General features: G+C 41.8%; 1 protein-coding gene across 33 annotated transcripts in view; it reads left to right on the forward strand.

The window, feature by feature from the left end:
* LOC102931316 (melanopsin) overlaps positions 1-27,229 on the forward strand; it is a 140,942-nt gene that overhangs the window by 104,034 nt on the left and 9,679 nt on the right. For all 33 annotated transcript variants that reach the window (XR_005225083.2, XR_005225081.2, XR_005225080.2 and 30 more), the window contains 4 exons: positions 9,239-9,410; positions 11,561-11,716; positions 12,833-12,940; positions 21,401-21,575. Coding sequence is in view for 28 of the 33 variants with exons in the window: in XM_037896889.2 (XP_037752817.1) it covers positions 9,239-9,410; positions 11,561-11,716; positions 12,833-12,940; positions 21,401-21,575 (611 nt within the window). In the remaining 5 variants the exon portion in view is untranslated. The remainder of the gene's footprint in view (positions 1-9,238; positions 9,411-11,560; positions 11,717-12,832; positions 12,941-21,400; positions 21,576-27,229) is intronic.

A 27,229-nucleotide genomic window follows, 5' to 3' on the forward strand; every position in this document is an offset into this window, starting at 1 on the left:
TACAGATCCATCACTTGCCAAATATCCTCCCCACCACACATACATCCAATCACCCATTTGTTGTGACTTCCGTCATCTATTGGGTCATACACAGATTTCTCTCCACCCTCAACCTCTTATGCTGGGACATTATGAGTATATATCTCCCCTGCTTGGCATCTCCTTACCCCTTCTCAGACAGCCTGGCTAAGTGTGGCAGGGGGATGTGAGAAAAGCAGGGGAAGAATAGTCTTCTGGTTAAGGCACAAACCTTTGAGCCAGAGAGCCACAGTTGATAAGGATTCTATTCCTAGACTCCCCACTCCTGACGGATCTTGTCCAATCACTTGGCCTCAGTCTCTTAATTTTCCTGTCTGTAAAAATGGGATCGCAGTACTTACCTATCTCGCAGGGCTACTATCATTTATTAATATTTGTTACGCACTCTAAAATCCTCAGCTTAAATGTGTTACAGTGGAGGAAAATAATATTTCTGAAGGCCAACATTTTCAAAAACGACTGTCCCTTTTGGATGCTAGATTTTTTTGTGTGTGCCCAATTTGAGACATCTTCAAGGATTTTTAGTGGGTGGATACTCAGCACTTCTGAAAATTGGGCCTCTTTAAAGCATCCAAAAAATCAAGGCACTCAGAATTATAGGTCATCTCTGAAAATGTCAGCCTTAAGCAACAATAATATTAGCTTGGTCTTCTGAGGATTTCATCTGAGGATCTCAAAGTGCTTTACAGATTTTAAGGTGTCATTAACCCCTCTTGAAAATCTTGGTCTCAACTTAGATATTTATCACAAGTAAGATTTTTGGTCTTAAACTTGATGATATTGTCCCTTTGGCTGTAAATTTTTCTACTGCTGGGATTTTACTTCATGATCTTAAAATGAGGTTCCATTGTGAGAAATGACCTAGCAGAAATTATATCTTCTTACTCAACAGAAATATTCCTTGGGTCAGATCTTCAGTTGACATAAACTTGTGGAGCTAATGTGATGTACGCTTGTTGAGGATCTGGCTCCTTGTGTTTATTCAGTCATATCTACTGACTTGAGTGATAGAAATAGCATCTTACTACTTTTGAGCCTGGTAGCGTCAAAACAGATGGATGAGCTGGATTTCTGCTTATTATTGTGCATCATTCACAGACATGTTTTGTTAAATCCCATTTGGTTAAATCTGTGCAATGGGGATGTAACACAGGATATAATTTAGCCAGCAGGACATTTATTGATTTATTGCTTTGAGCAGGGGGTTGGACTAGATGACCTCCTGAGGTCCCTCCCAACCCTGATATTCGGTGATGCTGTGATTCTATGATGGTGTTGCACAAAAAAGGGAAACCTCAGGCTGAGTTTGCAGGGCTGGTAGTTGAGGGCAGGGATGTGGATGGATTTTTACTTACAGGCAGACCGTGACACTGTGTTCACAAACACTTTTCAGAGTAGAGCAACACTTGAATATTTTGAATGAGTGCACTGAGTGTTTGAATAAGCCGAAAAACCTCTTCATACTGAACAGGAGTGTATAATGTCATCACAAATAGTAATGAAATCTGTTTACTCATTTTTCCCCTTCAGGAACTGAGACAAGCATGCCACTTTCTGCTTGAAAATGTGTTTGTATTTTTAGAATTGACCTTTTTTAGGTCAAAATAAAAGGTAATCTGGATTTCGTGGGTTTTCTCCCTTTCCCTCTCTTTTGTCCCCTTTTCTAGTGTCAAACCAAAAATGGGAAGGAGGGAAATGATTTCTGTTTGAATCAAATTCAGATGTTTGATTTTTGAATCAAAATGAATGTTTTTGTTTGATTTCAATGAAAAATTAAAACCTGCCACATTTTCAAACAAACAAATCCACATTTTATTTTGTTTTCTTAATTTTTCACTGAAAATGCTTTCCATTTTTGGAACAGACCTAATATTATCCTAAACTATTAATTCTCTATAAATCCAGAGGCATTTTAGCCTTCTCATCCCCTTCATCACAATCTTATGAAGTGCTGATTTAAACTCACGTTATTCCTTTTACTGCAAGTGAACTTGCAGTATAACAACTGACAATAGCCTTCTTGCTTTAATATTAAGATAACAATTCCATGCCTTGCTTTGCTGTTCTAGTTTTCTGCATTGATTTGTTTATTAACTAGCTTTATTTTAAAAGATAACAAATAAGGCTATTTTTAGATATCCCAGTAACCGCATTTTTGTATCATCGTTGCTGTCTTACAACTCTTCTGTTACCAGTATCTAAAACTGAATTATCGTGAACACAGAATATGGCATTTTTCCTGCAGTTGGGCTTTGCATTGAGCTACACTGCAAAAGACATCTGCCTGTAATCAGTAGCTTTACAGCTGAGTATACTGTGTAGGATTTAACTCTGAATAAGGCTTTAGCATAGATATCTGGGGCAATTAATTCTTGTAATAGTAAGTAATGATCTGCTTAATTGAAAGCCTTGGATATGTCAATAAAATAACACATAAAATTATTGCCTTTAATCAGGCTTGCAAATTTTACTCACTCATTAGCCTGCGGTAAAATTTTGCAAGGTCTTTCATCGTAAGTGCCAACACAACAACAATAAAAATTGGGCGTGAGTCCCATTTACACTCAGAGGTTTTTCATTGAAATTTACACTGATGCCCACTTGTCAGGAAGTAAATCCTTACTAATGTGGTCTGTTAAGATGTGGAATAGTCTCTTAGTGAAAGCTCCATCACCTGAGTCCTGTAAAATTAAACTGGGCAAAGCAAGTAGAACAGTCCTGCACTGACAGGGTAATTGCAGTGTGACCTGATAGTTGTTTTCTATCTCTAATTCCTAATATATGAGTTAAAACAATATTATGCTATCAGTAGAAGAAAATAAACCAGATCAGCCTTGCAGTTGCCACATCTGATGATTTCTCAAAACACAGTTGTCATTGTCCAGGGCTATCTGCACCTTGGAAGCTGCTTAGTTTGTCTGAGCACACCCCCTCTGTGTTACAAGCCCGTGTCTTTGTTTCTCAGGGTGGAGTCACACAATTTTCTTCCTCTCAGACTGGGAGTACAACACCGTGTGTAGCAACAATGATTCCTTAGCAGGCATGAATGGTTTGAGCCCTACAAGTCTTCCCTTCAGGAGTTGTGACCAGTATTTGAACACAGTGATGGATTGGATGGGATGTTCACCCCCACGCAAGGCAGAGCAGGGTAAATTAGGTGAATTCACCTGATAGGCTGCACCTAAGGGAGAGCTATGGTTTGAGGGGCTGACTGATGATGGGACCGAGCTGAGAAGGAACATGCAGGGCTGGTATAAAGCCAGGAAGCTGGCAGCAGAAAAGAGCTGCAGAGGAGGTAGTCTGCAGTTTCCTTCTGGGAGAAGAGAGGTGTGTTTGGGAGTTACAGAGCTATGTAGTCTGCAGTTACTCTGTGGGAGGAGGGAGTGTGGGCTGGTTGACTCAAAGAGAGGGGAGTTAGAAGATGTAGGAAGGTGTGTAGGGGAAGAGCAACAGGGTCTGGGAGAAAGCAGAACACAGTTGGCTAAACATAGTCCCTGGTCTGGAACCTGGGTTAGTAGGTGGGCTCGGGTTCCCCTACTAGCCCCTGGGGGAAGTGGCACAGACTGGGCAGGGGAGCAGAAGATGCTGTGGGATAGTCATGTGATCAGATTTTAAAACCCCAGAAGGGAGGCACTGTAGTGAAATGGCTGGGAGCGCCAAACCATGAAGAGCGTTCACCCTGAGTTGCACGGGGCAGCAGGGTGCATGAACGAGTGACAGAAGGAGCTGTTGGACCTGGAAGGAGCTAATCCCCAGAGTAGCCAGGAGGAGACACCCTACCAGTGAGGGGACGCCATGACAACATAAAACAGCCTTTCCAAAGCAAAGCATAGTTTAATCTCAACAGTAAGAACAACGAATAACAAGAGTGAAGCATTTTTAAATTTAAAAACCTGTCAAAGTGCGTAACTGCCTTGCCTAAAGCTTATACATGTAGTGTTGTCATAGCTGTGCTTGTCACAGGAAAGGAAAGAGACAAGGTGGGTGAGGTAATATCTTTTATTGGACCAACTTTTGTCCGTGAGAGAGACAAGCTTTCATATTCACACGGAGTTCTTCAGGTCTGGGAAACTTAATCAGAAAGTCACAGCTAAATATAAGATGGAACAGATGGTTCAGCGTAAGTAGTTAATACATATTTCATGGAACCATTCAAGATAAAGTGACCCGTTAACACCTCTCTGGTAATAGGGAGAAAAGGAAAGGGGGAAGCATCTGGGGGTGATTACTGATGATGGGTTATAGATTGTTGTAATAAGCTATAAATCCAATGTGTCTATTCAATCCGTGATTTTTAGTGTCTCGCAAAATTATGAATTTAAGCTCCCAGGCTCGTTTTTTTGAAAGAGTTGTGCAGGTTTCCTTTGAGGACGAGGACTGATAGGTCAGATACAGAGTGATCACTTTGTGAGACCTGTTCACCCACAGGTGATGTGGTGTTTTGTCTTTTATCATTTTCCTTTGAGAGTTCATCCAAGAGCATAGTGATTGTCTGGTTTCACTCATAGTTGCTATTGGGGCATAGTGCTTAGGTAGGCCTAACTTATCTAGACTCTCCCACATCTGGTATTTGGGTTCAGTCTGCTTCCCTGCAGTCTGTGTGTGTCTCCCTCCCCTAGGGACTGCTTTCCTTTATCCACCCCCAAAATCCTTTGGCTTGGTCTACACTACAGAGTTAGATTGACATGAGCTGCCTTACGTCAACCCATCTCTACATTTTTCTACACTAAAATGTAGGTCTCACCGATGTAACTTACCCACTACACTGATTTAATAACTCCACCTCACCGAGAGGTGTAGCGCTTAAGTCAATGTAGTTAGGTTGCTGCAGTGTCGATGTAGATGCTGCATTGCTTATGTCGACTGTGATTGCCTTTCAGAAACCATCCCCAATGCCCCACCCTGGTAGTTAAATCGGCCCAAACGTTCCTGGTGAGGATGTGCACTGCGGACACAAGGACGTAGTGTGGATGTGTGAAACTGATTCAATTACTGCAGTGGCTGTTTGTAACGTAACTTAGGTCAACTTATTTGTAGTGTAGACTTGCCCCTTGTCCCCCTGTGTCTCTTCACCCTGTTTAAACTGGTTTATGTGGCCCACTAGGTGGGAGTCAAGGATAGACTTCAAAGCAATTGCTTCTCTGCGTGGCCTTTTAAGGTGTATCGGTAAACAGGTGTCTGTCAGAAGTGTTTGACCACTTTCCTGCTTACATGCAGGTGAACTGATGCCTGAATTACCTCCTTGAAATCATATAGCAAACAATAAAATAAAAATCAAACACACTACTTAATATTCATAAAATATTACAGGCATCTCACACATCCTTCACAGCAGTGACTGTGACTATGCCTTTGTTAGACGTGCATTATATCAATATATCATTGCTCCCTGCACAGGGAGGAATACACTGATATACTAGTGATCTTTCTCTAAAAACTTTAAAAGAGTGCAGCTGACATCATCCACTGTTGTTCAGCTTTTCTGAGTGAAGAAATAGAAGTGGGTAATGAGTGATATTTTTCTTTTTTGTTGTTGGTAGGGAAAGCTGGGCAGTGAGAACAAAAAAAACAAAATCCCTTAATTGATATGTTAAGTTTCCCTTGACTTGTCTCTGGAAAGCAAAAACAGTACAGTTTAACCCTGATGGCGAGAATACTCTAAATTCTGTTAGCATAATAAAATAGCTAGCATGCAAATGCTAATTGAATTACTTTCATCTCGTGAAGAGGATTTTCTGATGCTAAAAGGGTCAGACAATGAAGAAATCTCATTTAACATGCAGTGAAGAAAAATTATACTGAGCATCTTCAAGCTATTTTCCTTTGCCTTCACTGATTTTTTTTCTTCTAATTAGCATCTCTGCTTATATCCATTCCAAAGCTTGCACTCGCTCTCTAATAACCACAGCTCTGCTTTTGATATTCAGCACTGTGTGTCTTATATTTACAGCTCATAATCAAGAAAAGGAGTTAGGTGGAGTAATGGGTTTTACTGCATAGCCTGTTAGGATTGTTTCTTATTTGTTAAGCAATGACGGTGTGCTTCACACTCTGGGACACAACCTAAGCAGGGACCGCTGTGTCTTATAAAGTGTTTAAAATCTAAGGCCCAATCCATCAGGCTGATCCATGAGCCTGCACGGAACCCTGTTCAGGGTATGTATTCACAGCTGGTGACGGTGTGAATGCAGCTCAGGTGCACACACTAGCTTCAATCAAGCTAGCAGAGGTGAAAAGAGCAGTGTTGCCATGGTGGCAAGGAGCTAACAAGTAGAGTTTCCTGTGGTTGCTAACCTGTGCCAAACCTTATATGGCCACATCTACATTACTATTGTTACCTGCGCCAGCTAGATTAAAGATAACACACAAGTATGCCTACCCGTACTACACGCACACATGCATTTGCACTATAGACATACCCTCAGTGAGGCTCAGCTTGAGCATAAGGTTCTGACTCCACTAGTCCGCTTGCAAGACCAGGGCCTAAGCCCCTGACTGTGCCAAGGAATCTGTGTGAGCACATGCCTGCACTGGTACAGAGTCCCATAAACCTCAGCAGAACTCCATGTGGGTGTAAGAGTCTGCCTATGCAGAGCTCAGGCCTTCCACTGAACTAAGGTGAAAGTTCTGAGTGACTGGAAGGGAAGGGTTAGGAAATGCTTATGCAGTCTTAACTACAGCAGTCCCTGCTCCTCCTGCTCTAATACACACGTATATAGACCCAGAATTAATACAATATCCTGGGTCAGATATTTACTCTTCCACTGGTGCAAAGTACAATTGCAGCCATTTCAAGCCAGCTGCAGAGGATTCCTCCAGCACAAGGAAATCCTCAGCTGGCAAAAAGCTGCTGTAGCCAGCTTTGTGCCATTCTCTCCCCCTCCACTCTCAGCACAGGCATGTGGCAGATGTGGGGAACAAGAGTGGAGCACACACATTGACCAATTTAGGTTGTCCAAAATCCTAATTAAGTGCCAGTAAAAGCCACCTAGTGACCACACCATTATGCATTTTATATGCAGATGTTGCGGCTTTAGAAATGCTTCAGAGGGGCTTTGAACATTTTATTGGGACTAGTTTTGGCATCTGTCTTGTGTAAAATGAGTCCAGTTTTAACCACTACATACCTATCCCACACACAGCCCCTTCACCTGCCTTTCCCTGAGGGTGGTTGCTGAGATCCATCACAAATACCTCTTCAGAATCTCTGGTTCTCCTCCTGCCCCTCCACATCCAGCCTATATCTTTTTAGGACATATCAATTTATAAAGTAGGCATAGGGGAAGTAAGCTTCTAGGATGAGACTTTGCCAGGATTCAGCCTGTATCAAATTTGCACAGGTAACATTATGTATCCTTTTAAATGAGAGACCTTCTCCAAGGTAATCTCAAAAGACCCTCAGTTACAGTGGATGCGCCTTTAATTCATGTCTGCTATTATTAAAGATTCTTAAACGTGTCTGCTGAAAATGACCTTCTTACAAGTAATTGAGAGGTGGGGGGAGCAGTTGGATAGATTGTCTCTCCCCTAGCCAGTATTCAGAATGCCATCATGTACCACTTGGTGTACTTTAAAAGGTTGCTCATGGAAGACTGACAGTTAAGAACATAAGAATGGCCATACTGGGTCAGACCAAAGGTCCATCTAGCCCAGTATCCTATCTTCCGACAGCGGCCAATGACAGGTTCCCCAGAGGGAATGAACATGTAATCAAGTGATCCGTTCCCTATCGCTCATTCCCAGCTTCTGGCAAACAGAGGCTAGGCACACCATCTCTTCCCATCCTGGCTAATAGCCATTGATGGATCTATCCTCCATGAATGTATCTAGTTCTTTTTTGAACCCTGTTATAGTCTTGGCCTTCACAACATCCTCTGGCGAAGAGTTCCACAGGTTGACTGTGAGTTGGGTGAAGAAATACTTCCTTGTGTTTGTTTAAAACCTGCTGCCTATTAATTTCATTTGGTGACCCCTAGTTCTTATGTTATGAGAAGGAGTAAATAACACTTCCTTATTGACTTTCTCCACACCAGTCATGATTTTACAGACCTCTATCATATCCCCCCATTAGCTGTCTCTTTTCCAAGCTGAAAAGTCCCCATCTTATTCACCTCTCCTCACATGGCAGCCGTTCCATATCCCTCATCGGTTTTGTTGCCCTTTTCTGAACCTTTTCCAATTCCAGTATATCTTTTTTTGAGATGGGGCGATCACATCTCCACACAGTATTCAAGATGTGGGTGTACGATGGATTTATGTAGAGGCAGTGTGATATTTTCTGTATTATCTATCCCTTTCTTAATGATTCCCAACATTTTGTTCATTTTTTGACTGCCGCTGCACATTGAGTGGATGATTTCAGAGGACTATCCACAATGACTCCAAGATCTTTCTTGAGTGGCAACAGCTAATTTGGACCCCATCATTTTATATGTGTTGTTGGGGATTGTTTTCCAATGTGCATTACTTTGTATTTATCAACATTGAATTTCATCTGCCATTTTGTTGCCCAGTCACCCAGTTTTGTGAGATCCTTTTGTAACTCTTCTCAGTCTGCCTGGGACTTAACTATCTTGAGTAGTTTTGTATCATCTGCAAATTTTGCCACCTCACTGTTTACCACTTTTTCCAGATCATTTATGAATATGTTGAATAGGACTGGTCTCCCAGGGGATCCCACTCTTTACTTCTCTCCATTCTGAAAACTGACCGTTTATTCCAACCCTTTGTTTCCTATCTTTTAACCAGTCACCAATCCATGAGAGGACCTTCCCTCTTATCCCATGACAGCTTAATTTGCTTAAGAGCCTTTGGTGAGGGATCTTGTCAAAGGCTTTCTGAAAATCTAAGGACAGTATATCCACTGGATCCCCGGTGTCCATATGCTTGTTGACCCCCTCAAAGATTTCTAGCAGTTTTCTTATTGTCTGTGCATGATGCAGTTTTTTTAATGAGTTCAGACTAGTGGGGAGACAAGATGCATGTCAGCTTTGTATCGGTGCTCTCCGTATTCTAGAACTGGCTTGTTCAATACAGCAGTTAAGTGATTATGCAGTACAGGATGGCCAGTGAGGGTCACATGTATAGTATTACCATTTGCTTGTTAACTATCCAGTTCTTAGACCTTCACCAGTAATTGTACAAACTGTGTGTGTGTATATATATATGTACATATTTATTTACTTTTCATGTTTCTTAGGTTCCTATGTGCCAGAAGGGTTGATGATATCTTGTACATGGGACTATGTAACCTATTCCCCAGCAAACAGAAGTTACACCATGATGTTATGTTGCTGTGTGTTTTTCATTCCCCTGGTTATAATATTCCATTGCTATTTATTCATGTTTCTGGCCGTAAGAAGTACTGGCAGGTAAGCAGGGTAGCAAGAGTAGTTAAATCTCTTGTCTTCTTGCTGTAAAGCATACTTTAAAGCTCCTGGCTGAAAATCGAGCTGGGCGGTAGATATATTAATGATGCTGGTTACACTGAATCTGTATTCTCCTTTGATGTCCTACAGAATTACAATACAGAGAACTCCCTGCTTACATGCTCCAGATAGACAGTCAGCTTAGATAAATAGAAGCAGAAATGCTGTTTTCTCATATTTAGCTATTTTTCATTTTCTTCAGTGTTTGGGTTCATCATCTAAGCCCCTGGGAGATTATGACAATGTGTAAACCTGTTACAGAGCAAAATGGGCATCGCCTGAATTTGGCGCACTCCACAGACATTAAAGTCCTTATGCTTCAAGAGTTTCATTTATTGTAGACATTCCAGAGATGGCAGCTTTTACAGCTGAACTCAGGGAGATGAGACAGGCCAATGCGCACACATACCTATCTGTGCATGTATTTGACCAAATGTCATGCAAATGTACGGGCAGGTACAAATTGTTTTGCACATGACTCTCGGCCTTTTCTTGTAAATATTTGAACTAAAAATTTGGCCTGATCAGAGATCAAAAAGGGAACTCTCTCTCTTGTTTTTCCTCTCAATATGTGCATGTTACTCATTCAGGGCCTAATACAAATCCAGTTGAAGTCAATCAGAATCTTTCCCCTGATCTGAATGGAATCAAGCCGTGTTGCTCTGTTTCAGCAAAGTAACTAATCACATGCCTAAATTTTAAACACATGTTTAACCCCTATTGACTACAGTGAGGCTTGAGCACATGGTTAAGAAGCTTTGCTGAACAGGGATGGACTCACACAGCTGCTTACAGTTAAGCGCTTGATTATGTGCTTTTCTGAATGGGGGCTTGCAAATGCTCTCTGCAATTGCAAATTTGATAACAAGTAATAGTGACTTGGTCCTTAAAGCAATATCACTACATGTGAGCATTCAGGATGGCTGCCGCAAGAATTGAATATGTATTCTACTTGCTAACACAGTGTCTTCTGTAGGCTTCTTCCATAGTGCATCTATTTGTGTATTATCATTTTATGGAAGCAGCTCATCACGCTGCTGATTTGCATAGTGGCCTTCCTTTTTAAGTAAATCTTCACTAAAATTTGTTTGTTTTTATGCTAAATCCTGTCAGACCAGTTCATTGTAAATTGCAGGATATTAGCTGATTTTGCTGGCATAAAAAAGTGAGGATGGTATCTGAAGAATCCCTGCACAATAGCTGTGAGACTTTCTTCAGGCTTGTACAAATGATTCCTTCAGAATATCTGCAGCTAAACCACAATCTCCAAAAATTATCTCCAAGCAAAAAGAATGTCATCTCTCATTGGCTCAAATACCATTGTCCGATGGATAAATGTGCTGGAGTGTAAAATAGTCTCCTTAAACGTTACGTGCCAGGTTCACCAGTGCTCTTGCTTTGCAAAGTAGCCAGCCTACAATACCAATATACTTGGCTCAGTGAGTAGGAATCTGTTGAGTTCATGTGACATCATCTCCTCAAGAGACAGGGAGGAGTAAGTGGAAGTATGGAGGCGGCAAGGAGTGCTGCCCTTGGGAGGAGTGAATTCATGCATAATACATCTCGTAATACAGAGATGAGATCAGCCTTGATGACAGCTTTGCTTTCTGGCCTCCCACCCAACCCTGGCAGAATGACTCCTCAAGGAATTGAACTACCATTGAGCAACCCCCTTGTGCCTCTGGCCCTATCGCAGAGGGCAAGGAGTGGGATTTCCTACTCATTCACTACTGGAGATCTGTCTGGTTCCAAAAGGACCGTGCCACTCCCCAGCTGTGTGAGTCCCATCCCTCAGAACGGCAGAGCCCCATCTGGGCTGTTCTTGAGGATGAAGAGTAAGCATGTTGCAGAAGCAGTGTCTCTCTTCCTTCTTACTCCTCTTGGCTGTATTGAGGCCATTTTGCATGCTTACTCCCCTTTGCAGAGTGTAGCAGAGTAGGATCTTTATCCTTAAGATATTAAATAATTGAGTATATTTGGGCAGGGAAAGATAAAGTGTGTGTTCTGTTTTATTTATTGCTAATAATGCATTGTGCGTCTTGCACCAAACATTTTCTTACACTGGGTGACTTCCTTTTTTGTTCTTCTCACAGGGATGTTCAGAAGCTAGGGTCCTATGGTCATAAATCCTACCTCTCACATTCCATGAAGAATGAATGGAAGCTGGCAAAAATTGCCTTTGTGGTCATCATTGTGTTTGTCTTTTCTTGGTCTCCATATGCTTGTGTCACAATGATTGCATGGGCGGGGTAAGTAGAAATCTGGTGACCCTTAGTCAAGATAAGTTAGTAATGAGGAGCAAGGCCTGAAGCTGCCCTGGGATATTTCACAGAAATTTGACTCCTCCTTGGATTGTAAATGAGATGTACTCAGTGTTGTCACCCATAAGGAGTGTATCTTCCTTTTAAAAGGAGTTAAAATAGACACCAGATTAGAGGTGATGTATCATTCCTCAGGATAGGCCTTTGGATAAAAGAGAACAAGATTAACTAGTGTCTGTTTCATTTCTTACATGAAACTTTGTGTGCTTTTCTTTTTTTTGAGCACAGATTTTTGTTTTCACTTCATGTTGCTATTTTATGTGTGTATTCTGATTTTATGCAGCGTAATCCTAGGCATCTCAGCAGATGATTACTCTCCTCATACCTGATCTCTCAAGAATCCCCCTCCTCAAGACAGTGACTAGTAGAATGAGAGTCAAGAGGCTTTTTTTCCCAACTTTTTAAATTCAGAGATCATGTCCTCCTCCCCTTCCCAGCTCTGCCCTGTAGGGGGACCTGTTCTCCTGTTGATGCACATTCAACTTCACTGATATTAGATCAGTGGATATTAGACTCCTCCTAGCAGCTGAGAGAGTTTGAGGCAAAAACAGCTAAAGCTGATCTCAGCCCACTTCCCCTTTTTCACTCTCCTCCCTTTCTTTTTGGACACTGGAATTTCAGTCTCCTTGATGCCTTTTGGTGTGCAGAATGAAACTGATACAATGGGGTGGCAATATGAGATTTTCATTCTGAATCTGCTTTTGTTGTTACCATTCCATATCTACCTTGTTCTCCACATTAATAATCTCTCCTCCTGCTTCTGACTAGCAGAGCAACAGAGAAAGAAGCGATTGTATTTGTTCTGGCTGCTTGTCATTCTTAGAAACAGAGAAGTCATTGGTTGATGGCTTCTCCAAGTAAATGTAACCAGTATGGCACCAAATCATGGTGGTCTTAGTCTCAGCAAGGAATGCACTGAAACAAATTAACTTTTCATAGCTATTTGTTGTCAGAGGACATAATCAAGAAAGAGTAGTATATTTTGGTAATTTAGTTAACACACATCCATTAAAATACCTTTGTTTTGTTTTTGTTTAATTTTAGCCATGGCAACACTCTAACTCCATATTCTAAATCTGTGCCAGCTGTTATCGCCAAAGCTTCTGCAATCTACAATCCTATCATCTATGCAATAATTCACCCAAGATACAGGTACAGTGAACACATTGCAATTGTCTGTCAGTACACATGCAAATGTATACATTAATAATAATTCCTTCTATTGAGGGCACTTTACTGCAGGAGTAAGTGGCCACAGCGCCATTGAAATCAATAGATCTGTGCCCCCCTTTTGTCAGTGGTGTATATGGCCCAATAGCTGTAAAATGTGGGCCACGAGATAAAGAAGTTATTGCAATTGCACAATGTTCCCCTTTATCTTTTCCATCCATGTGTGGCATGAATTTTGTTATGTATACCAATATCAAGGTTATGTGCAGATGTCCCTGCTCCCCCTCCTGCACTCCTTACCCCCTGCACTGTGCCCCCTTCACTTCAACCCCTACACTCCCCTGCTGTACCCCGAACCCCTGCACTGTGCCCCCTTCACCCATAACCCCTTCATCTCCTTCTTGCACCCACAGATGCAGCAGCTGGCATTGATTCCCCCTGTCATGTCACCCCAGCTCAGTGGACACTGGATACATGGGCGGGGGGTGGGGGAATGGACGGTCACCTCCTCTATCACCTACATAATGTTCTCGGCTCTATGGGACACCCCAGCATCAGCCTTCCCCTCTCCCCCCACCCCCAGCACACAGGAGGAATGCTCCAAGTCTGGAGCAGCGTGGCCAGGGGAGGGAGAGGGGCGGGAACAAGAGGAGGGGCACCCCTGCACCGGAGAAGTCACCTGGCTCGGCTGGTCCTCCGTTAGCCCAGCTGGCTCTCAGCAGGTCAGATGGGACTCAAGCAAAACCTGCACACAGCACCCTCTTTGGCGGGCCACCCTGGGGCCCTGCCCGGCCCCACGCGGCTGTAATAATCAAGTGTGTGGCACTTGGTGGCATGTTGTGCAGTTGCGCAGGTTGGAGGAAACACTGATTAGAGGCTCAGGTTGTGCACATGACAAGTGAGAACTTTTCAGTCCCAGGGTTAGTACTTCACACTGAATTTGCTTGGAAAATACGGGTATTATTTTGTTGTATCTTTTAAAATAAATCTTATGTGGAGAATTTTCTGAATGGGGATGGACTATTTGTGCTGTGTCGTCTTGCTTTTTGAAATCCCAGTATACCCAAGTGCAGTAAATATGCTGTGTGCTTGTTGTGCATTGTTGCCTGATTTATTTCTTTTTCTCCTGTTTATTTCCTTGCTGGTTCCTTCACAACTGGTTTATGGGTTTCTGTGCTGAGGCATCTGAATTCTGTTTTACCCACCACCTCTGACCTCAGTGAAACAGGGGTTGAGGGAGTATAGTGACCTTCCATTCCCATAGAGCCGAGAACATTATGTAAGTGATAGAGGAGGGGGGAGGGTGAAGGGAAGGATATTACCCAGTCACATGGATGGGGAAACCCATAAAACTAGGGTGAGACTGATGGAGTCAAATGGGGGAGAGGAGCAGGTGGGTTAGGAAAGTACTTAGGAGTGGGTGGAGGATAATGTGAAAAATCTTAGGCAGATCTCCAAAGAACCAGAAATTCTTTGCTTCTCAGCACAGGCCCTGTTGCAATCTCCATTAGTGATTCCTTCATGGCCTCCAAAAGTTTCCACAAGATCCAACTTGTTCCTCCCCTGCTACCATAGGAAAAGTCTGGGGAAGCATACATCTTGCTTTTCGTAAAGGTCATTAAATCTGGTCTTTGATTTATAAATGGTAGAAACACTGCTGTTCCAACTAGTCAGAATCTAGAAAGATTCATAATAGGTGATTTTTAAAATACTGAAAATTCTTTTGCAGTCTGAAAGGAGTCTGTTCCACAAAAGCACAGCCTCATCTTATACAAGACAAAATATATCAAAGGGCTGGTGCCTTTCAGTGGTATAGTCTCAAAAGATATTAGAAAGCACTAAAGCACAGGGTGGGTGAGTGAGGTGTCCAGCTGAATGGTGTCAAACTAGCACATACTTACACTGCATTTCCCAGCAGCAGCTTAAGCCTTGGACTTCCTTTAAACCAAACGGTTTGTTGAGAGTTGCCGTGAAATTTCATTCCAGATAGACCACTGGCCTTAAGGATGGCGCGGGTCCTAGGACACCCATTGTGTCTGGTTTTCATCAATGACTATGTTGGATATTGTATAATTGTTCCAGCTAACAGTGGGAAAGCTCGCTGGATGATGGTCACTTAGGTTTTGCCTACTACAAACAGATATAATCAAGATCAAGCACTAGCTCAAATTCAGCACTTTCAAAGATATTGAGCCTGTGTTATACCCATCAACACAAGATTCATCTCCATGGCTAAAAGAAGAGGACCATGAAAACTGAAAACAAACCCTAAATTGGAATAGGATTGCAATAATTTTTTTTTTTTTTTACCAAATTGGGATGTGGAAAGCAGAAGATTCCATTGTATATTTTTCTCCTCACTATTCTTTTCTGTTTTGTTTTCTAACTTGGTAGGAAAGAGTCCAGGGGTGGTTTCCACCTGTACAAATTCTAAAATGTTTGATTTCCAAGAATCCTGTGAAAACACTTCTTTTTCACACAACTTTCTGTCCAAATACCCATTTTCAACAGAAAATATGTGACTTTTTAGAAGGAGAATTTCTTCTAACTATAATTGTTTTGCAATATTTCACGACTCACCAACAGTTCTTTCAAGGAGTATCTCTTGCAAAGTGGCCATATATATAATAGTAAGCCTTTGAACAAAGTAAATATGTGAGGTGACGGTAAAAATATAAAGAATTGTATCACTAGATGGCAGTGTAAATTGTCTATAAGATGTTATTGTTGTAGGGGGGAAATTGCAACCTTGTCTCATTTGGAGCTCTGATTTTTCCCACAGTTGCAGGCTGGGAAAACCCAGATAGTTAATTACTTTGAATATCTGATATGTAATTAATAAAGATATTGGAAGAAAAATGAGACAATATTTTTCTGAAAATGTGTGCCACTCCAAATAAGACAATTTTGCACCCCAAAATGTTGAGTTCCTGCTTAATTTCAGAAGACTGTCAAATGTCTTGAACGTACAGTAAAAATGTTTTTGTACCTGTTTACATCTTAACTGGTGTTCACGAGAGGTGACTAGCCCTTCTGCGCTCATTTCTCTGACTATGGGGACCAAACTATTAAAAGCCTGTGGAAGAGAGACATACACAGAGAGGGGATCTATCTCCTGCAGGAAACATAACTACTAAAAATAAAGAGCTAGTGAAGAATCAAAAATTGCCAACATCTTTTTGGAGTGGCATCTACCCAGGCTGCTTATAGGGGATATGTCAGACTTCCCTATCTACTTTCAGAAGCCACCAGCCTCCAGTGGTTTGCGGAAATAGAGGGAAGTATAGTATGAAGCTGGAATTTCTGACCCAGAGTTATTTTTTTTCCTTGATTCCATATTTATATTTTATGTTTGGAAAGAGGTAAATGATTGTTCCCAAAATAAGCACTATACTGTAGGAACTGCTTCTGAGAGTCTTTGTACATTGAGTCGAATTCCTGAACCAAAAATATTATGGGGCAGGGTCTTTTCAAAAGTGCTCAGCATTGGCTTAATTTTATTCTTGTTGAAGATAATGGAAATGTCCCATTTATTTAAATAGGAGCAAAGTTAGGTCACCACTGAGCACTTTTAAAAATCCCATCCCTTCTTTCCCATCTGTATTTCCATGACTACTGACACCAGAAGTATTCATGAAATCATTGTGAAAGCACTTTATGGGTCTGAGAATCATCTAGTCAGACAGTAGAAGTAATATTATGTCACTTAGGAGAATAACTCATGCAGACCAAATAGAAAGTTACAAATAGTGAATAAGTAGACACAATGAATAGTTTGCAAGCAGTTCATTGGTGGAAATATATTTGCGTATATCATTCCCCAATAAGTCTGACTAATGAGCAAATATTCCAAGATCAAAGTCTGTTTATGGATAATTCACAAATGGTGAAATGGGTTGGATTAATCAAATCATCCATCCAACTCTAAATATCACAAAGATGAGACATTTTGTTCAGTTTTTGACTATCAATAAAACAAAACAATTTTGTCTTTGATCTTCTGACTAGAGTGAAACTAACTTTTCCCTTTTGACTTTGATATGTTTGGATGGTACACATGAGTCAGAGAGTTCAGGAATAGTGAACTAAAGAGTTCACACACACTTCAAAATGATGGTATGATGCTCACAGTGCAGGATGTTTCCTTGGTGCTGAGAATTGCGGGTGGGAGTGGGTGAATTTAAAAAAGAAATCAAAGAAATGAAACACACCTATGTATGATATATTTTTACTGTAAGCCAAAAAAATGACTGCATAGAATAGAGAAAATAGTGCTGACTTCAACTACAGTCATACCAACGTCAGGAATTTCTTTAATAATCATGGCATTAGGTTCTTTTTAGCCTTGCTGAGGTCCAGTAAATCCTGTGGAAGTTCATTAGTTGGACTGATCAGGTGTTTATTCCTAGAACTTTTAAACTGCAGATACCTGCTGAAAAGGCAATATCTGAACACTGGCTTACTCATTATTGGATTACCAGGAGTTCAATCAATTTGAAATGATGGTTTTGTATCCAGAATTATCTTGCTGTTAAATCAGGATCTCAATATTACAACTGGTCAAAATTTTTCAAATTTTAAAATTGTTGTCCATTTTTTGTTTGAAGTATCAATGACCAAAACTTAAATTTTTTTTTTGCAAAATGTTTTTCATTTTTGAACCAGCTTCACTCGAGATATGAACAGCTACATTTCCTAATACATCTCATCATTTTTCTCTATGCCAGTACAATAATCTATAGTATGACTTGAAAGAACTAGACTTGAAGTTTGCATGTTCATTCTGATGGCCTGGAATAAACCATCTCTCCATGATAGAGATCATTGGAAATAACAATTATTTTTTTGAAACCCACTAAATATGGAAAAAAACTGTACACAAAGCTAAACAAATATAATAATAAAAAAGAGTTTAGCATTCATTTCATTTTAGAATTATTGCTGTTACTTTCACTGTAATTTGGAGGGATTTTTTTAATGATTCATTCATTCAAAACAAATGACAAAAATTTTCTTTTCTGTGTTTGTGAATCTTTGTCAAGCAGATCACAATTTTCTCAAATGGATTTGTTCAAAATTGTTCACCAAATAACTTCCATGAAGAAGTTTTGGTCTATAGCTTATTCTCAGGTAGTTCTTTGCGAGTACTCAATATATGAAATTTGATTACTTTCTTTTATTTCAATTTACAGTAAAATCATCATCCCATAAGTACCCATCACTAGCTGCATCCATTTTAAATTTTAAAATGTAAATTATGAAAGCGCACTTCAAAATCCATGTTAGCTTCAATGTCCCATTCTAATCACCTCCAGAAGACCAACATAATTATAAATCCTGTTCCTCAATCCACCTGTTCCTCACATGCCTCAGGAAAAAGCTTGGTTTTGCAGTTTGTCCTGATGGCAGTTGAAGAGAGAAGAATGGCACAGGTAGTCTCCCAGGTAACTAGGTCCTAAGCCATTCAGGTCTTTTGAAGGTTACAACAGACCTTAAATTCTTCCTGGAAATTCACAGGCAGCTAGTGCAGTTCATGTAACTCCAGTGTTTAATAAGCAGGTTGCCACCAGCTTTAGTTACTGAATAGTGATGGGAGAGTGCATTACAACATCTAGTCCCAGTGTGACAATGGCATGAATTGTGGTAGCAAAGAAGTGGTTGCACTTCTCTTCCTAGTTGCAGGCAGAAAACAGTACTCTTGGCCGCAGTTCCTATCAGACAATTCAGCAGCCACCTGGGGTCCAAGAAAACACCTTAACCATGAACATGTGTCTCAGTCACTGGTTGCATTCCCTCAGCTACCAATAAAACCGTTGCTAATTCTTCCAGTTATTTCCTCCACCCAATCAGCATTACTTCTGTCTTACCTGGATTAAGGCCTCGAGCTTGCAATGAGCTCTACAGGGGCAGGTCCCTGCATTCACTCAGCACTACTGAAGTCAGTGAGGGGCTCTGCAATTGCATAGGCAGGTCTCGTTGCAAGAACAGAATCTAAAACTCAGCCAGCTAGCACTCATTCAGGCCCAAATCTCCTGTAGACATTAAGGCATCCATTCCATTGTCCCAGCCAGGTCAGAGATGGTGCAGACAAAGCTCTGGGGGGTCCTCAGGCTACTAAATGTACTGCCGTCTGTCTTGGATTCCCAGATCATATGGTACATTTTTGTTGCTTATTCATGTGAGAGTATCTTTCAGAATCAGATGTCTGAGGCCTATGTGCACGTTTACAAATGTAGTATCTTCTTGAATATTGGAGTATTTGCTGAAAATTCACTATTTCCTCACACATTCCTGCATGCAAAGTTGTTCACTGTTAAACTTACAGGAAATGGGCAATGGGAACAAGGGATCAAACATAGTTAAACAAATTTGTTTAAAAAGTTGAATTAATGTTCAAGCGATTTTTTGTTGTTGATGCAATATTCATGCAGCTCTAACATGTGCTTCTGGAGCTTAATATATGTCTTAGCTTCCTTCACTGATATGTGATTCACAATTGCACAGAGCAGTAGTGGTTGTCCATTGTATGTGTGGCTTGTCCTATCTTATTCCTGGTCTTTGTGCATTTCTGTCTGTAGCAATATTTGCTGGTATTTTGTTGATTGTGCTAGAATTAATCTGGAGTGATATGAGGTTTTAGATTTATTATGCCAAGTACAAAGGCATTGGGCCACATTCTCTGCCCTTGAACCATCTGCTTTGCATAACACAGGCAGCCTCGAGGAGCTGGAATCTAGTCATCGCTAACCAGCTGAGAATTCCCTCCGCAAGGAAGAACGGTCAGTTCGCTTCAAGTCAACATGCCTGGCTCCTGTGCCAACTGACCACCCCATCACGGGGAGTGGGGGTTGTTGGGCGAAGGACCAGAGGCTCTGCCTATTCTCATCTGCCAGTTTTCAACTGGCATATGGTCCCTTGTGGAGTGTAGCCAACTGGCATGGATTAGTAGACCTCCCTAGGCTGCTCTAATTCATGCTGGGGCTAGGCCAGCACCAGATCAGCCCAAAAACTCAGGGAGCCATAACTGTTACTTAAGGCCTGTCTACATGCTGCAGCAATGTGCATGAGAGGGGTGTGAATTCTGAAGCACGCCAGTGTGTTGCACGCTAAGGGTATGGCTACACTGCAATAAAGACATGCAGCAGGGCTCCAGTTGGCCTGGGTCAGCGAACTCGGGCTCGTGCTGATGGGCTACAAACTTGCAGTGTAGATGTTCAGGTTCAGGCTACATCCTGGGCTCTGAAACCTCCTGAGGACAGTGGGTTTCAGACCCCAGGCACCAGTCTGAACCCAAACATCACACTGCAATTTTTAGTCCTGCAAACCCAGGTAAATGGACATGGTCTCTGACACTCAGGGCTACAGGCTTTTTATTGCAAAGCCCATGTACCCTAACTAGCCCCACGCTACGCTAGCATGCTGGGGAACTTTTAGTTCGTGCCAGCAGGTCTATACAGGCTTGTTCGTGCACAACACATTGGTGCACTTCCTCTCGTGTCAGTGGCGGATCAGCCACTGGGCCCATGCCCAGGCACCCCAGCCAATTGGGGGGGGGGCCCCAGAAAAATGGGCATCGCTATGCCCTGACCTCCTCCGCCTGCTCATCCACCCGATGCTCCTGCCAGGGGTTGGGGCGCAGGGGCTTGCCCCACTCCGCCCATCCACCCGGCAGTCCTGCCGGCTCCACTCCCCAACAGGAGTGCTGGGCAGGTGGGGGAAGCCCCTGCGCTCCACCTCAATTTCCCCTACAGGAGCCCCAGGGAATGGGGGCGGGGCCCACTTGCTCTGGCCCAGGGCCCCACAAATCCATAATCCAACTCTGTCTAGTGTGCCATGCTGTGTAGACAGGCTCTTAGATTGCTACTAAACATTATGCCGATTGTAAATGCTTGCAGATTGTAAGCATCTTTTTGTTCTGTATTTGTACGTTGCCTAACATATTAAGGTCCTGGTCTGTGACTGAGGCTCCTAGACACTACCATGATACAAATAAATAATCATCGGCTCCCCAATGCTGCTCCCATTCTCCCGTGCGCAGAACAGATCTCATCACAGGAGAGAATCTGACCCATTATGGTTAAATAGCTTTGTATGTTTGCAGTATTAATCCTTTATTTGCAATCAAATTAACAACTAATTGTTTTTTAAGTTGAATATATTACTAAAAATTCATTGTATTTTCAATTCTCACTACTCATCCACGCATCCTTGCAATGGACCTTTTGGTTTAAAGCCGCTGAATCCACGTGATGTCTTTCCTTTTGTCTTGTTAACGGTTCACATTAGCCCTAAGAAGCTACTTCCAAGTAATCTTCAACCTTTATAAAGAAAAAAAAAAGCTACAAAAGAGAGAGAACTTCTGTCAGACCATTTTCCAAACAGTGCTGCTAGTATTTGTGGTGTTATGCAGCTTGTAACTTTTACTTTCCTGTTCCCTTTCAGGAAAACCATTCGCAGTGCTGTACCCTGCTTGCGATTTTTCATACGGATATCAAAGAGCGATCTCTCATCAGGTTCTATAAATGAATCATCATTCAGGTCCTCTGTTTCCAGTCGTCGCTCCTTTGCCTCCAGGAACAAGAGTAGCTGTGTTTCATCAGTTTCCACTGGAGAAGCAGTAAGTCTTTCTTATTTCCATGGAGGAAATTGGGTATAAAACTTGCCTGTCTGAAACAAGTCATGTCCCCAGTTAATTCTCTAAAAATGGATCCAAAGTCATACCTTTGCATCTGTTTCTGAAAGCCTTGGAAGAATAAAGTTGTTTCTATATAGGAGATTAACTGTCTGTGGTTCAGGAATATTATCGTTTGGTTTACTGATCTGACTTTTACCATGCATTCCAATGTGGTGGTTCTGTAGAAGTGGAATCTTGGGTGTCATAGCAGCTGGTGCTCTGCCTGGGGTATACCTCTGAAAAATCATGCACATTAAATTCACATTAATTTTACAAAAATGTATATTTTTTTTGTTAAATTATGAAAATGGCACGCTCAGTCTTTTCACTCTTTATCTGTCAGGTAGTATTCAGTAGAGCCCAGGCCTTGTAGGCTTCATATCCGTAGGACCAGACAGAATAGTACTAAAAATAAAAAGTTCCCTTTGGGGAATCTCACGTCCCCCAGACTGACCTCTTAGCATTCCCCCCAACTCCTGAAAAGTCAGCCTCTTATGCATTGACACTGTGCCTATTAGGGCATTACTTAGCATATCAGTGGTCTGCATAGGGGATGCACTCAGCCAGTGCTAGCCCTCTCCAGGGACCTATTGTATTCAGCTCTTTCACACTGTGCTGAACCAGCATAAGAAAGTTCACTCAGTTCAGACTATCATCTAGAACATTCACAAAGATAATAATCACTGTGACAGGTTGAACTAAGAGTAAGTTAGGTTTTTACCCCTTGACTGTCCTTTGGGCTGGAAGACAACAGTCTAGGCAAGGATAAGGACTCAAGGATGTGACGTGTGTCACTTGCAAGCTACTTATTTCAGGGTACTAATATCAGAGTCAAAATAACATGACCAAATAGCCAAATATCAAAAGAGATGCTTTAAATTCTTCAGATAAGATAGATTTTGAAAAAAACAGTAAGATCTAGGAGTGGGTTGATGAACATCAACAAAACCAGGGAGCATGACAAATCTGGCTTGAAGATGATTTTTTTTCACACAGGTTAGAACATAAATTATTCAAAAACTTGATCAAAAACTGTCCATTCTGTTTTATCAAGGCACCTGAATGGCTTCCTTCTGCTACGTAGCGTTACTTCTCAGAAAGTTTGAACTTTCATAATTATTCATAGTAACACTTTGTTTCCCAGTTCACCAACTGATTTGCAACTGTTTCAAGTTGTAAATATCTGAGTAGAGACTGGAAATATAGCACTTTATTTTCTACTTTATTCTCCAGTCCACCTTTAGGAATGTGAGATCCTGCTTCTCTGTGAACTGATCTCAGCACCAGAAAGATTTTTAAACAACTATGTTGTAAACAAATGGTAAAATAAACAAAAAATGAGCAAAAAGACAGTACTCATTGGCATATTGAAGAAATCCCAATCAAGGGTGCAGAGATGAACAAAACCTTTTGTTATAGATTCCTGGTCACCTATCAAAGGGAATTGCCCGCCCCCCCCTCACCTTCCCATGCACACACTGAACTACTGTGTAACTTCATAAGCACTAACAGAAAAGCTGTGTTTGGTTGTTGTGACTATAGCTAGTGAGGTTAGCACCAAGCATTGGAAGAACCCATTCCTCTGCACTTTCTAACACAGTCCAAATCCTCCTTTGTTTTACAAAATATGATCCTCTCTTCCCACATTCCAACCAGTTCTGAAAACCACTCAGAGTAGTCAAAGTATTTGTTCATTGGTGTTCTAGACTAAATTGACTGACCATCATTTTGCATTCAAGCTAGGTCTATATTAATGCTTTGTAGATCCAAATATTTGACATTAAGTGCATCTTACATTCTTTATTCTCTTTAAATCCATGATGGACACCATGGTTTGATTCTGAATTGAAAGAGCACAGGCAGACTGCTGCATCTGCTTAGAGCCCCAGTCAGTAGGGTTCTGGACTGCAAAATACTCTGCCCATGGACTATCAATTGCAAGATCAGGCCTTTAATTTGTCACAATCTTTTTTAAAAACTAAACACAGAACAGATAGTGAAATAATTTGTCTCTTCGCTTAAGAAAAGATCTAGTGGTAAAACCACAATCAAATAAACCTGTCATATTTCAAATTATGGACTAGATTAAGGTATGTGTAAAGCCCATTCCTTTTGCAGCTCTTCCAGACAGACCATGCAGTTATTTTAATTGGACCTCCAACTGAAATGGAAAATTCTGTCTTATGAGGTACTTTCAGTAGTACAATTAACTTAGATTGTAAACTCTTTGGGTCAGGGACTATCTTTTTTTTTTTCTGTACAGCACCCAGTACAGTGGTTTCCTGGATCATGATTGGGGCTCCTAGATGCTACCATAATACAAATAAATAATAATATGGCAAGAACCACAAGTGACATACACTAGTCTTGTCACTTAATGCACTCTTGGAGGGCATTCAAATATCATGGTGACAGATATAATAGAACACAACTAATTGTTTGTTGGCCAGCGCTACTTCATTGTAGAACTATACATTCAGTAATACATAAGTGGTAACCTTTTCCCCTAGCTTTTATATAATGTATTGACTGCAAAATTTCTTTTTAATTAAAATGAATAACAGATGCTAAGTTACTATATTTTAAAAATTAAATTACATAGCATCACCAACTTGCAGTTGTTTCTCCTCTTGTTATTTTGCAGGCTAAGGGTTGTATTTGAGAGTATTCTGCACTGGTTTGTCCTTGACACACAAGCTTTGCCTACACTAGTATTTTGGGCGGAACCTCCCACCATTACAGGTAGCAGGTTGTGGAGTGCCTGCTTTTGTAAACAGGGCACAGTCGTTTTATCATTCTGTCATTTAGATCTGCCCTGAGCCAAACTGTTAGGAGAGTGCGCTGGGAACATTTCAGTCTTCTGAAAAATCAGGACAAAAAAGTAGTAAAAACCCATCCCCGCCTTACATTACCAATCTGTCATATGTAGCTGATTCCAGTGGAGTTGCACCAGTTGTCTGAAAAACGCTAGCGCAGACATAGCCATAGGAAACTACACACCTAAATCCACGTACACTGAACTGAGAATATCTGTACCCTTTGAGATTCTTGTGTGTGGTCAAAAAATCTTCCTGCTTCAGTGCTAAAATGAAAAGTTTTAGCGGGCATACAAAAATTTTATCATGTAAAAGCACTAACTGGTCTGGGTCAGGGCTACCTGAGAGAATGCCTCTCCCTGAATGCCTCACTGCAACAATTACAGTTACTTCCAGTGCTTTTACAATTGCTGAATGGTACAGAACTTTCCAGGAATAGTATTGTCTGCAGAACACCATCCCCTGGGAACTTGCTCCTTCATATGGCCCTGATCTTCAAGTCTATAAGTTTATGTGACCCAGAGTTTTTCAGCCTTCAGGGCAAATTTTAAGGGTTCCCTGTTCAACCAGGCATTTAACTGATTGTCACTATGTTAGGATGAAGAAAAGGAGGACTTGTGGCACCTTAGAGACTAACCAATTTATTTGAGCATGAGCTTTCGTGAGCTACAGCTCACTTCATCAGATGCATACTGTGGAAATTGCAGAAGACATTATATACACAGACACCATGAAACAATACCTCCTCCCACCCCACTCTCCTGCTGGTAATAGCTTATCTAAAGTGATCATCAAGTTGGGCCATTTCCAGCACAAATCCAGGTTTTCTCACCCTCCGCCCCCCCACAGACAAACTCACTCTCTTGCTGGTAATAGCCCATCTAAAGTGACTACTGTCTTCACAATGTGTATGATAATCAGGGTGGGCCATTTCCTGCAGAAATCCAGGTTCTCTCACCCCCTCACCCCCCTCCAAAAACCACACACACAAACTCACTCTCCTGCTGGTAATAGCCTATCCAAAGTGACCACTCTCCTTACAACCTGCATGAAAATCAAAGTGGGCCATTTCCAGCACAAATCCAGGTTCTCTCACTCCCCCGCCCCCATACACACACAAACTCACTCTCCTGCTGGTAATAGCTCATCCGAAGTGACCACTCTCCCTACAATGTGCATGATAATCAAGGTGGGCCATTTCCAGCACAAATCCAGGTTTTCTAACCCCCCCCACACACCACACACACACAAACTCACTCTCCTGCTGGCAATAGCTCATCCAAACTGACCACTCTCCCCACACTGTGCATGACAATCAAGGTGGGCCACTTCCAGCATAAATCCAAGTTTAACCAGAACGTCTGGGTGGGGGGGGAAACAAGGGGAAATAGGCTACCTTGCATAATGACTTAGCCACTCCCAGTCTCTATTTAAGCCTAAATTAATAGTATCCAATTTGCAAATGAATTCCAATGCAGCAGTTTCTCGCTGGACTCTGGATTTGAAGTTTTTTTGTTGTAAGATAGCGACCTTCATGTCTCTGATTGCGTGACCAGAGAGATTGAAGTGTTCTCCGACTGGTTTATGAATGTTATAATTCTTAACATCTGATTTGTGTCCATTTATTCTTTTACGTAGAGACTGTCCAGTTTGACCAATGTACATGGCAGAGGGGCATTGCTGGCACATGATGGCATATATCACATTGGTGGATGTGCAGGTGAACGAGCCTCTGATAGTGTGGCTGATGTTATTAGGCCCTGTGATGGTGTCCCCTGAATAGCTATGTGGGCACAGTTGGCAACGGGCTTTGTTGCAAGGATAGGTTCCTGGGTTAGTGGTTCTGTTGTGTGGTATGTGGTTGCTGGTGAGTATTTGCTTCAGGTTGGGGGGCTGTCTGTAGGCAAGGACTGGCCTGTCTCCCAAGATTTGTGAGAGTGTTGGGTCATCCTTTAGGATAGGTTGTAGATCCTTAGCGTTGGAGGGGTTTTAGTTGGGGGCTGAAGGTGACGGCTAGTGGCATTCTGTTATTTTCTTTGTTAGGCCTGTCCTGTAGTAGGTGACTTCTGGGAACTCTTCTGGCTCTATCAATCTGTTTCTTCACTTCCACAGGTGGGTATTGTAGTTGTAAGAATGCTTGATAGAGATCTTGTAGGTGTTTGTCTCTGTCTGAGGGGTTGGAGCAAATGTGGTTGTATCGCAGAGCTTGGCTGTAGACAATGGATCGTGTGGTGTGGTCAGGGTGAAAGCTGGAGGCGTGTAGGTAGGAATAGCGGTCAGTAGGTTTCCGGTATAGGGTGGTGTTTATGTGACCATTGTTTATTAGCACTGTAGTGTCCAGGAAGTGGATCTCTTGTGTGGACTGGACCAGGCTGAGGTTGATGGTGGGATGGAAATTGTTGAAATCATGGTGGAATTCCTCAAGGGCTTCTTTTCCATGGGTCCAGATGATGAAGATGTCATCAATATAGCGCAAGTAGAGTAGGGGCGTTAGGGGACGAGAGCTGAGGAAGCGGCAGCGAGAAACTGCTGAATTGGAATTCATTTGCAAATTGGATACTATTAATTTAGGCTTAAATAGAGACTGGGAGTGGCTAAGTCATTATGCAAGGTAGCCTATTTCCCCTTGTTCCCCCCCCCCCCCCCCCCCCGGCGTTCTGGTTAAACTTGGATTTATGCTGGAAGTGGCCCACCTTGATTGTCATGCACAGTGTGGGGAGAGTGGTCAGTTTGGATGAGCTATTGCCAGCAGGAGAGTGAGTTTGTGTGTGTGTGGTGTGT

This window comes from Chelonia mydas, chromosome 4, assembly GCF_015237465.2.
Source record: "Chelonia mydas isolate rCheMyd1 chromosome 4, rCheMyd1.pri.v2, whole genome shotgun sequence".
Taxonomy (NCBI): Eukaryota; Metazoa; Chordata; order Testudines; family Cheloniidae; genus Chelonia; species Chelonia mydas.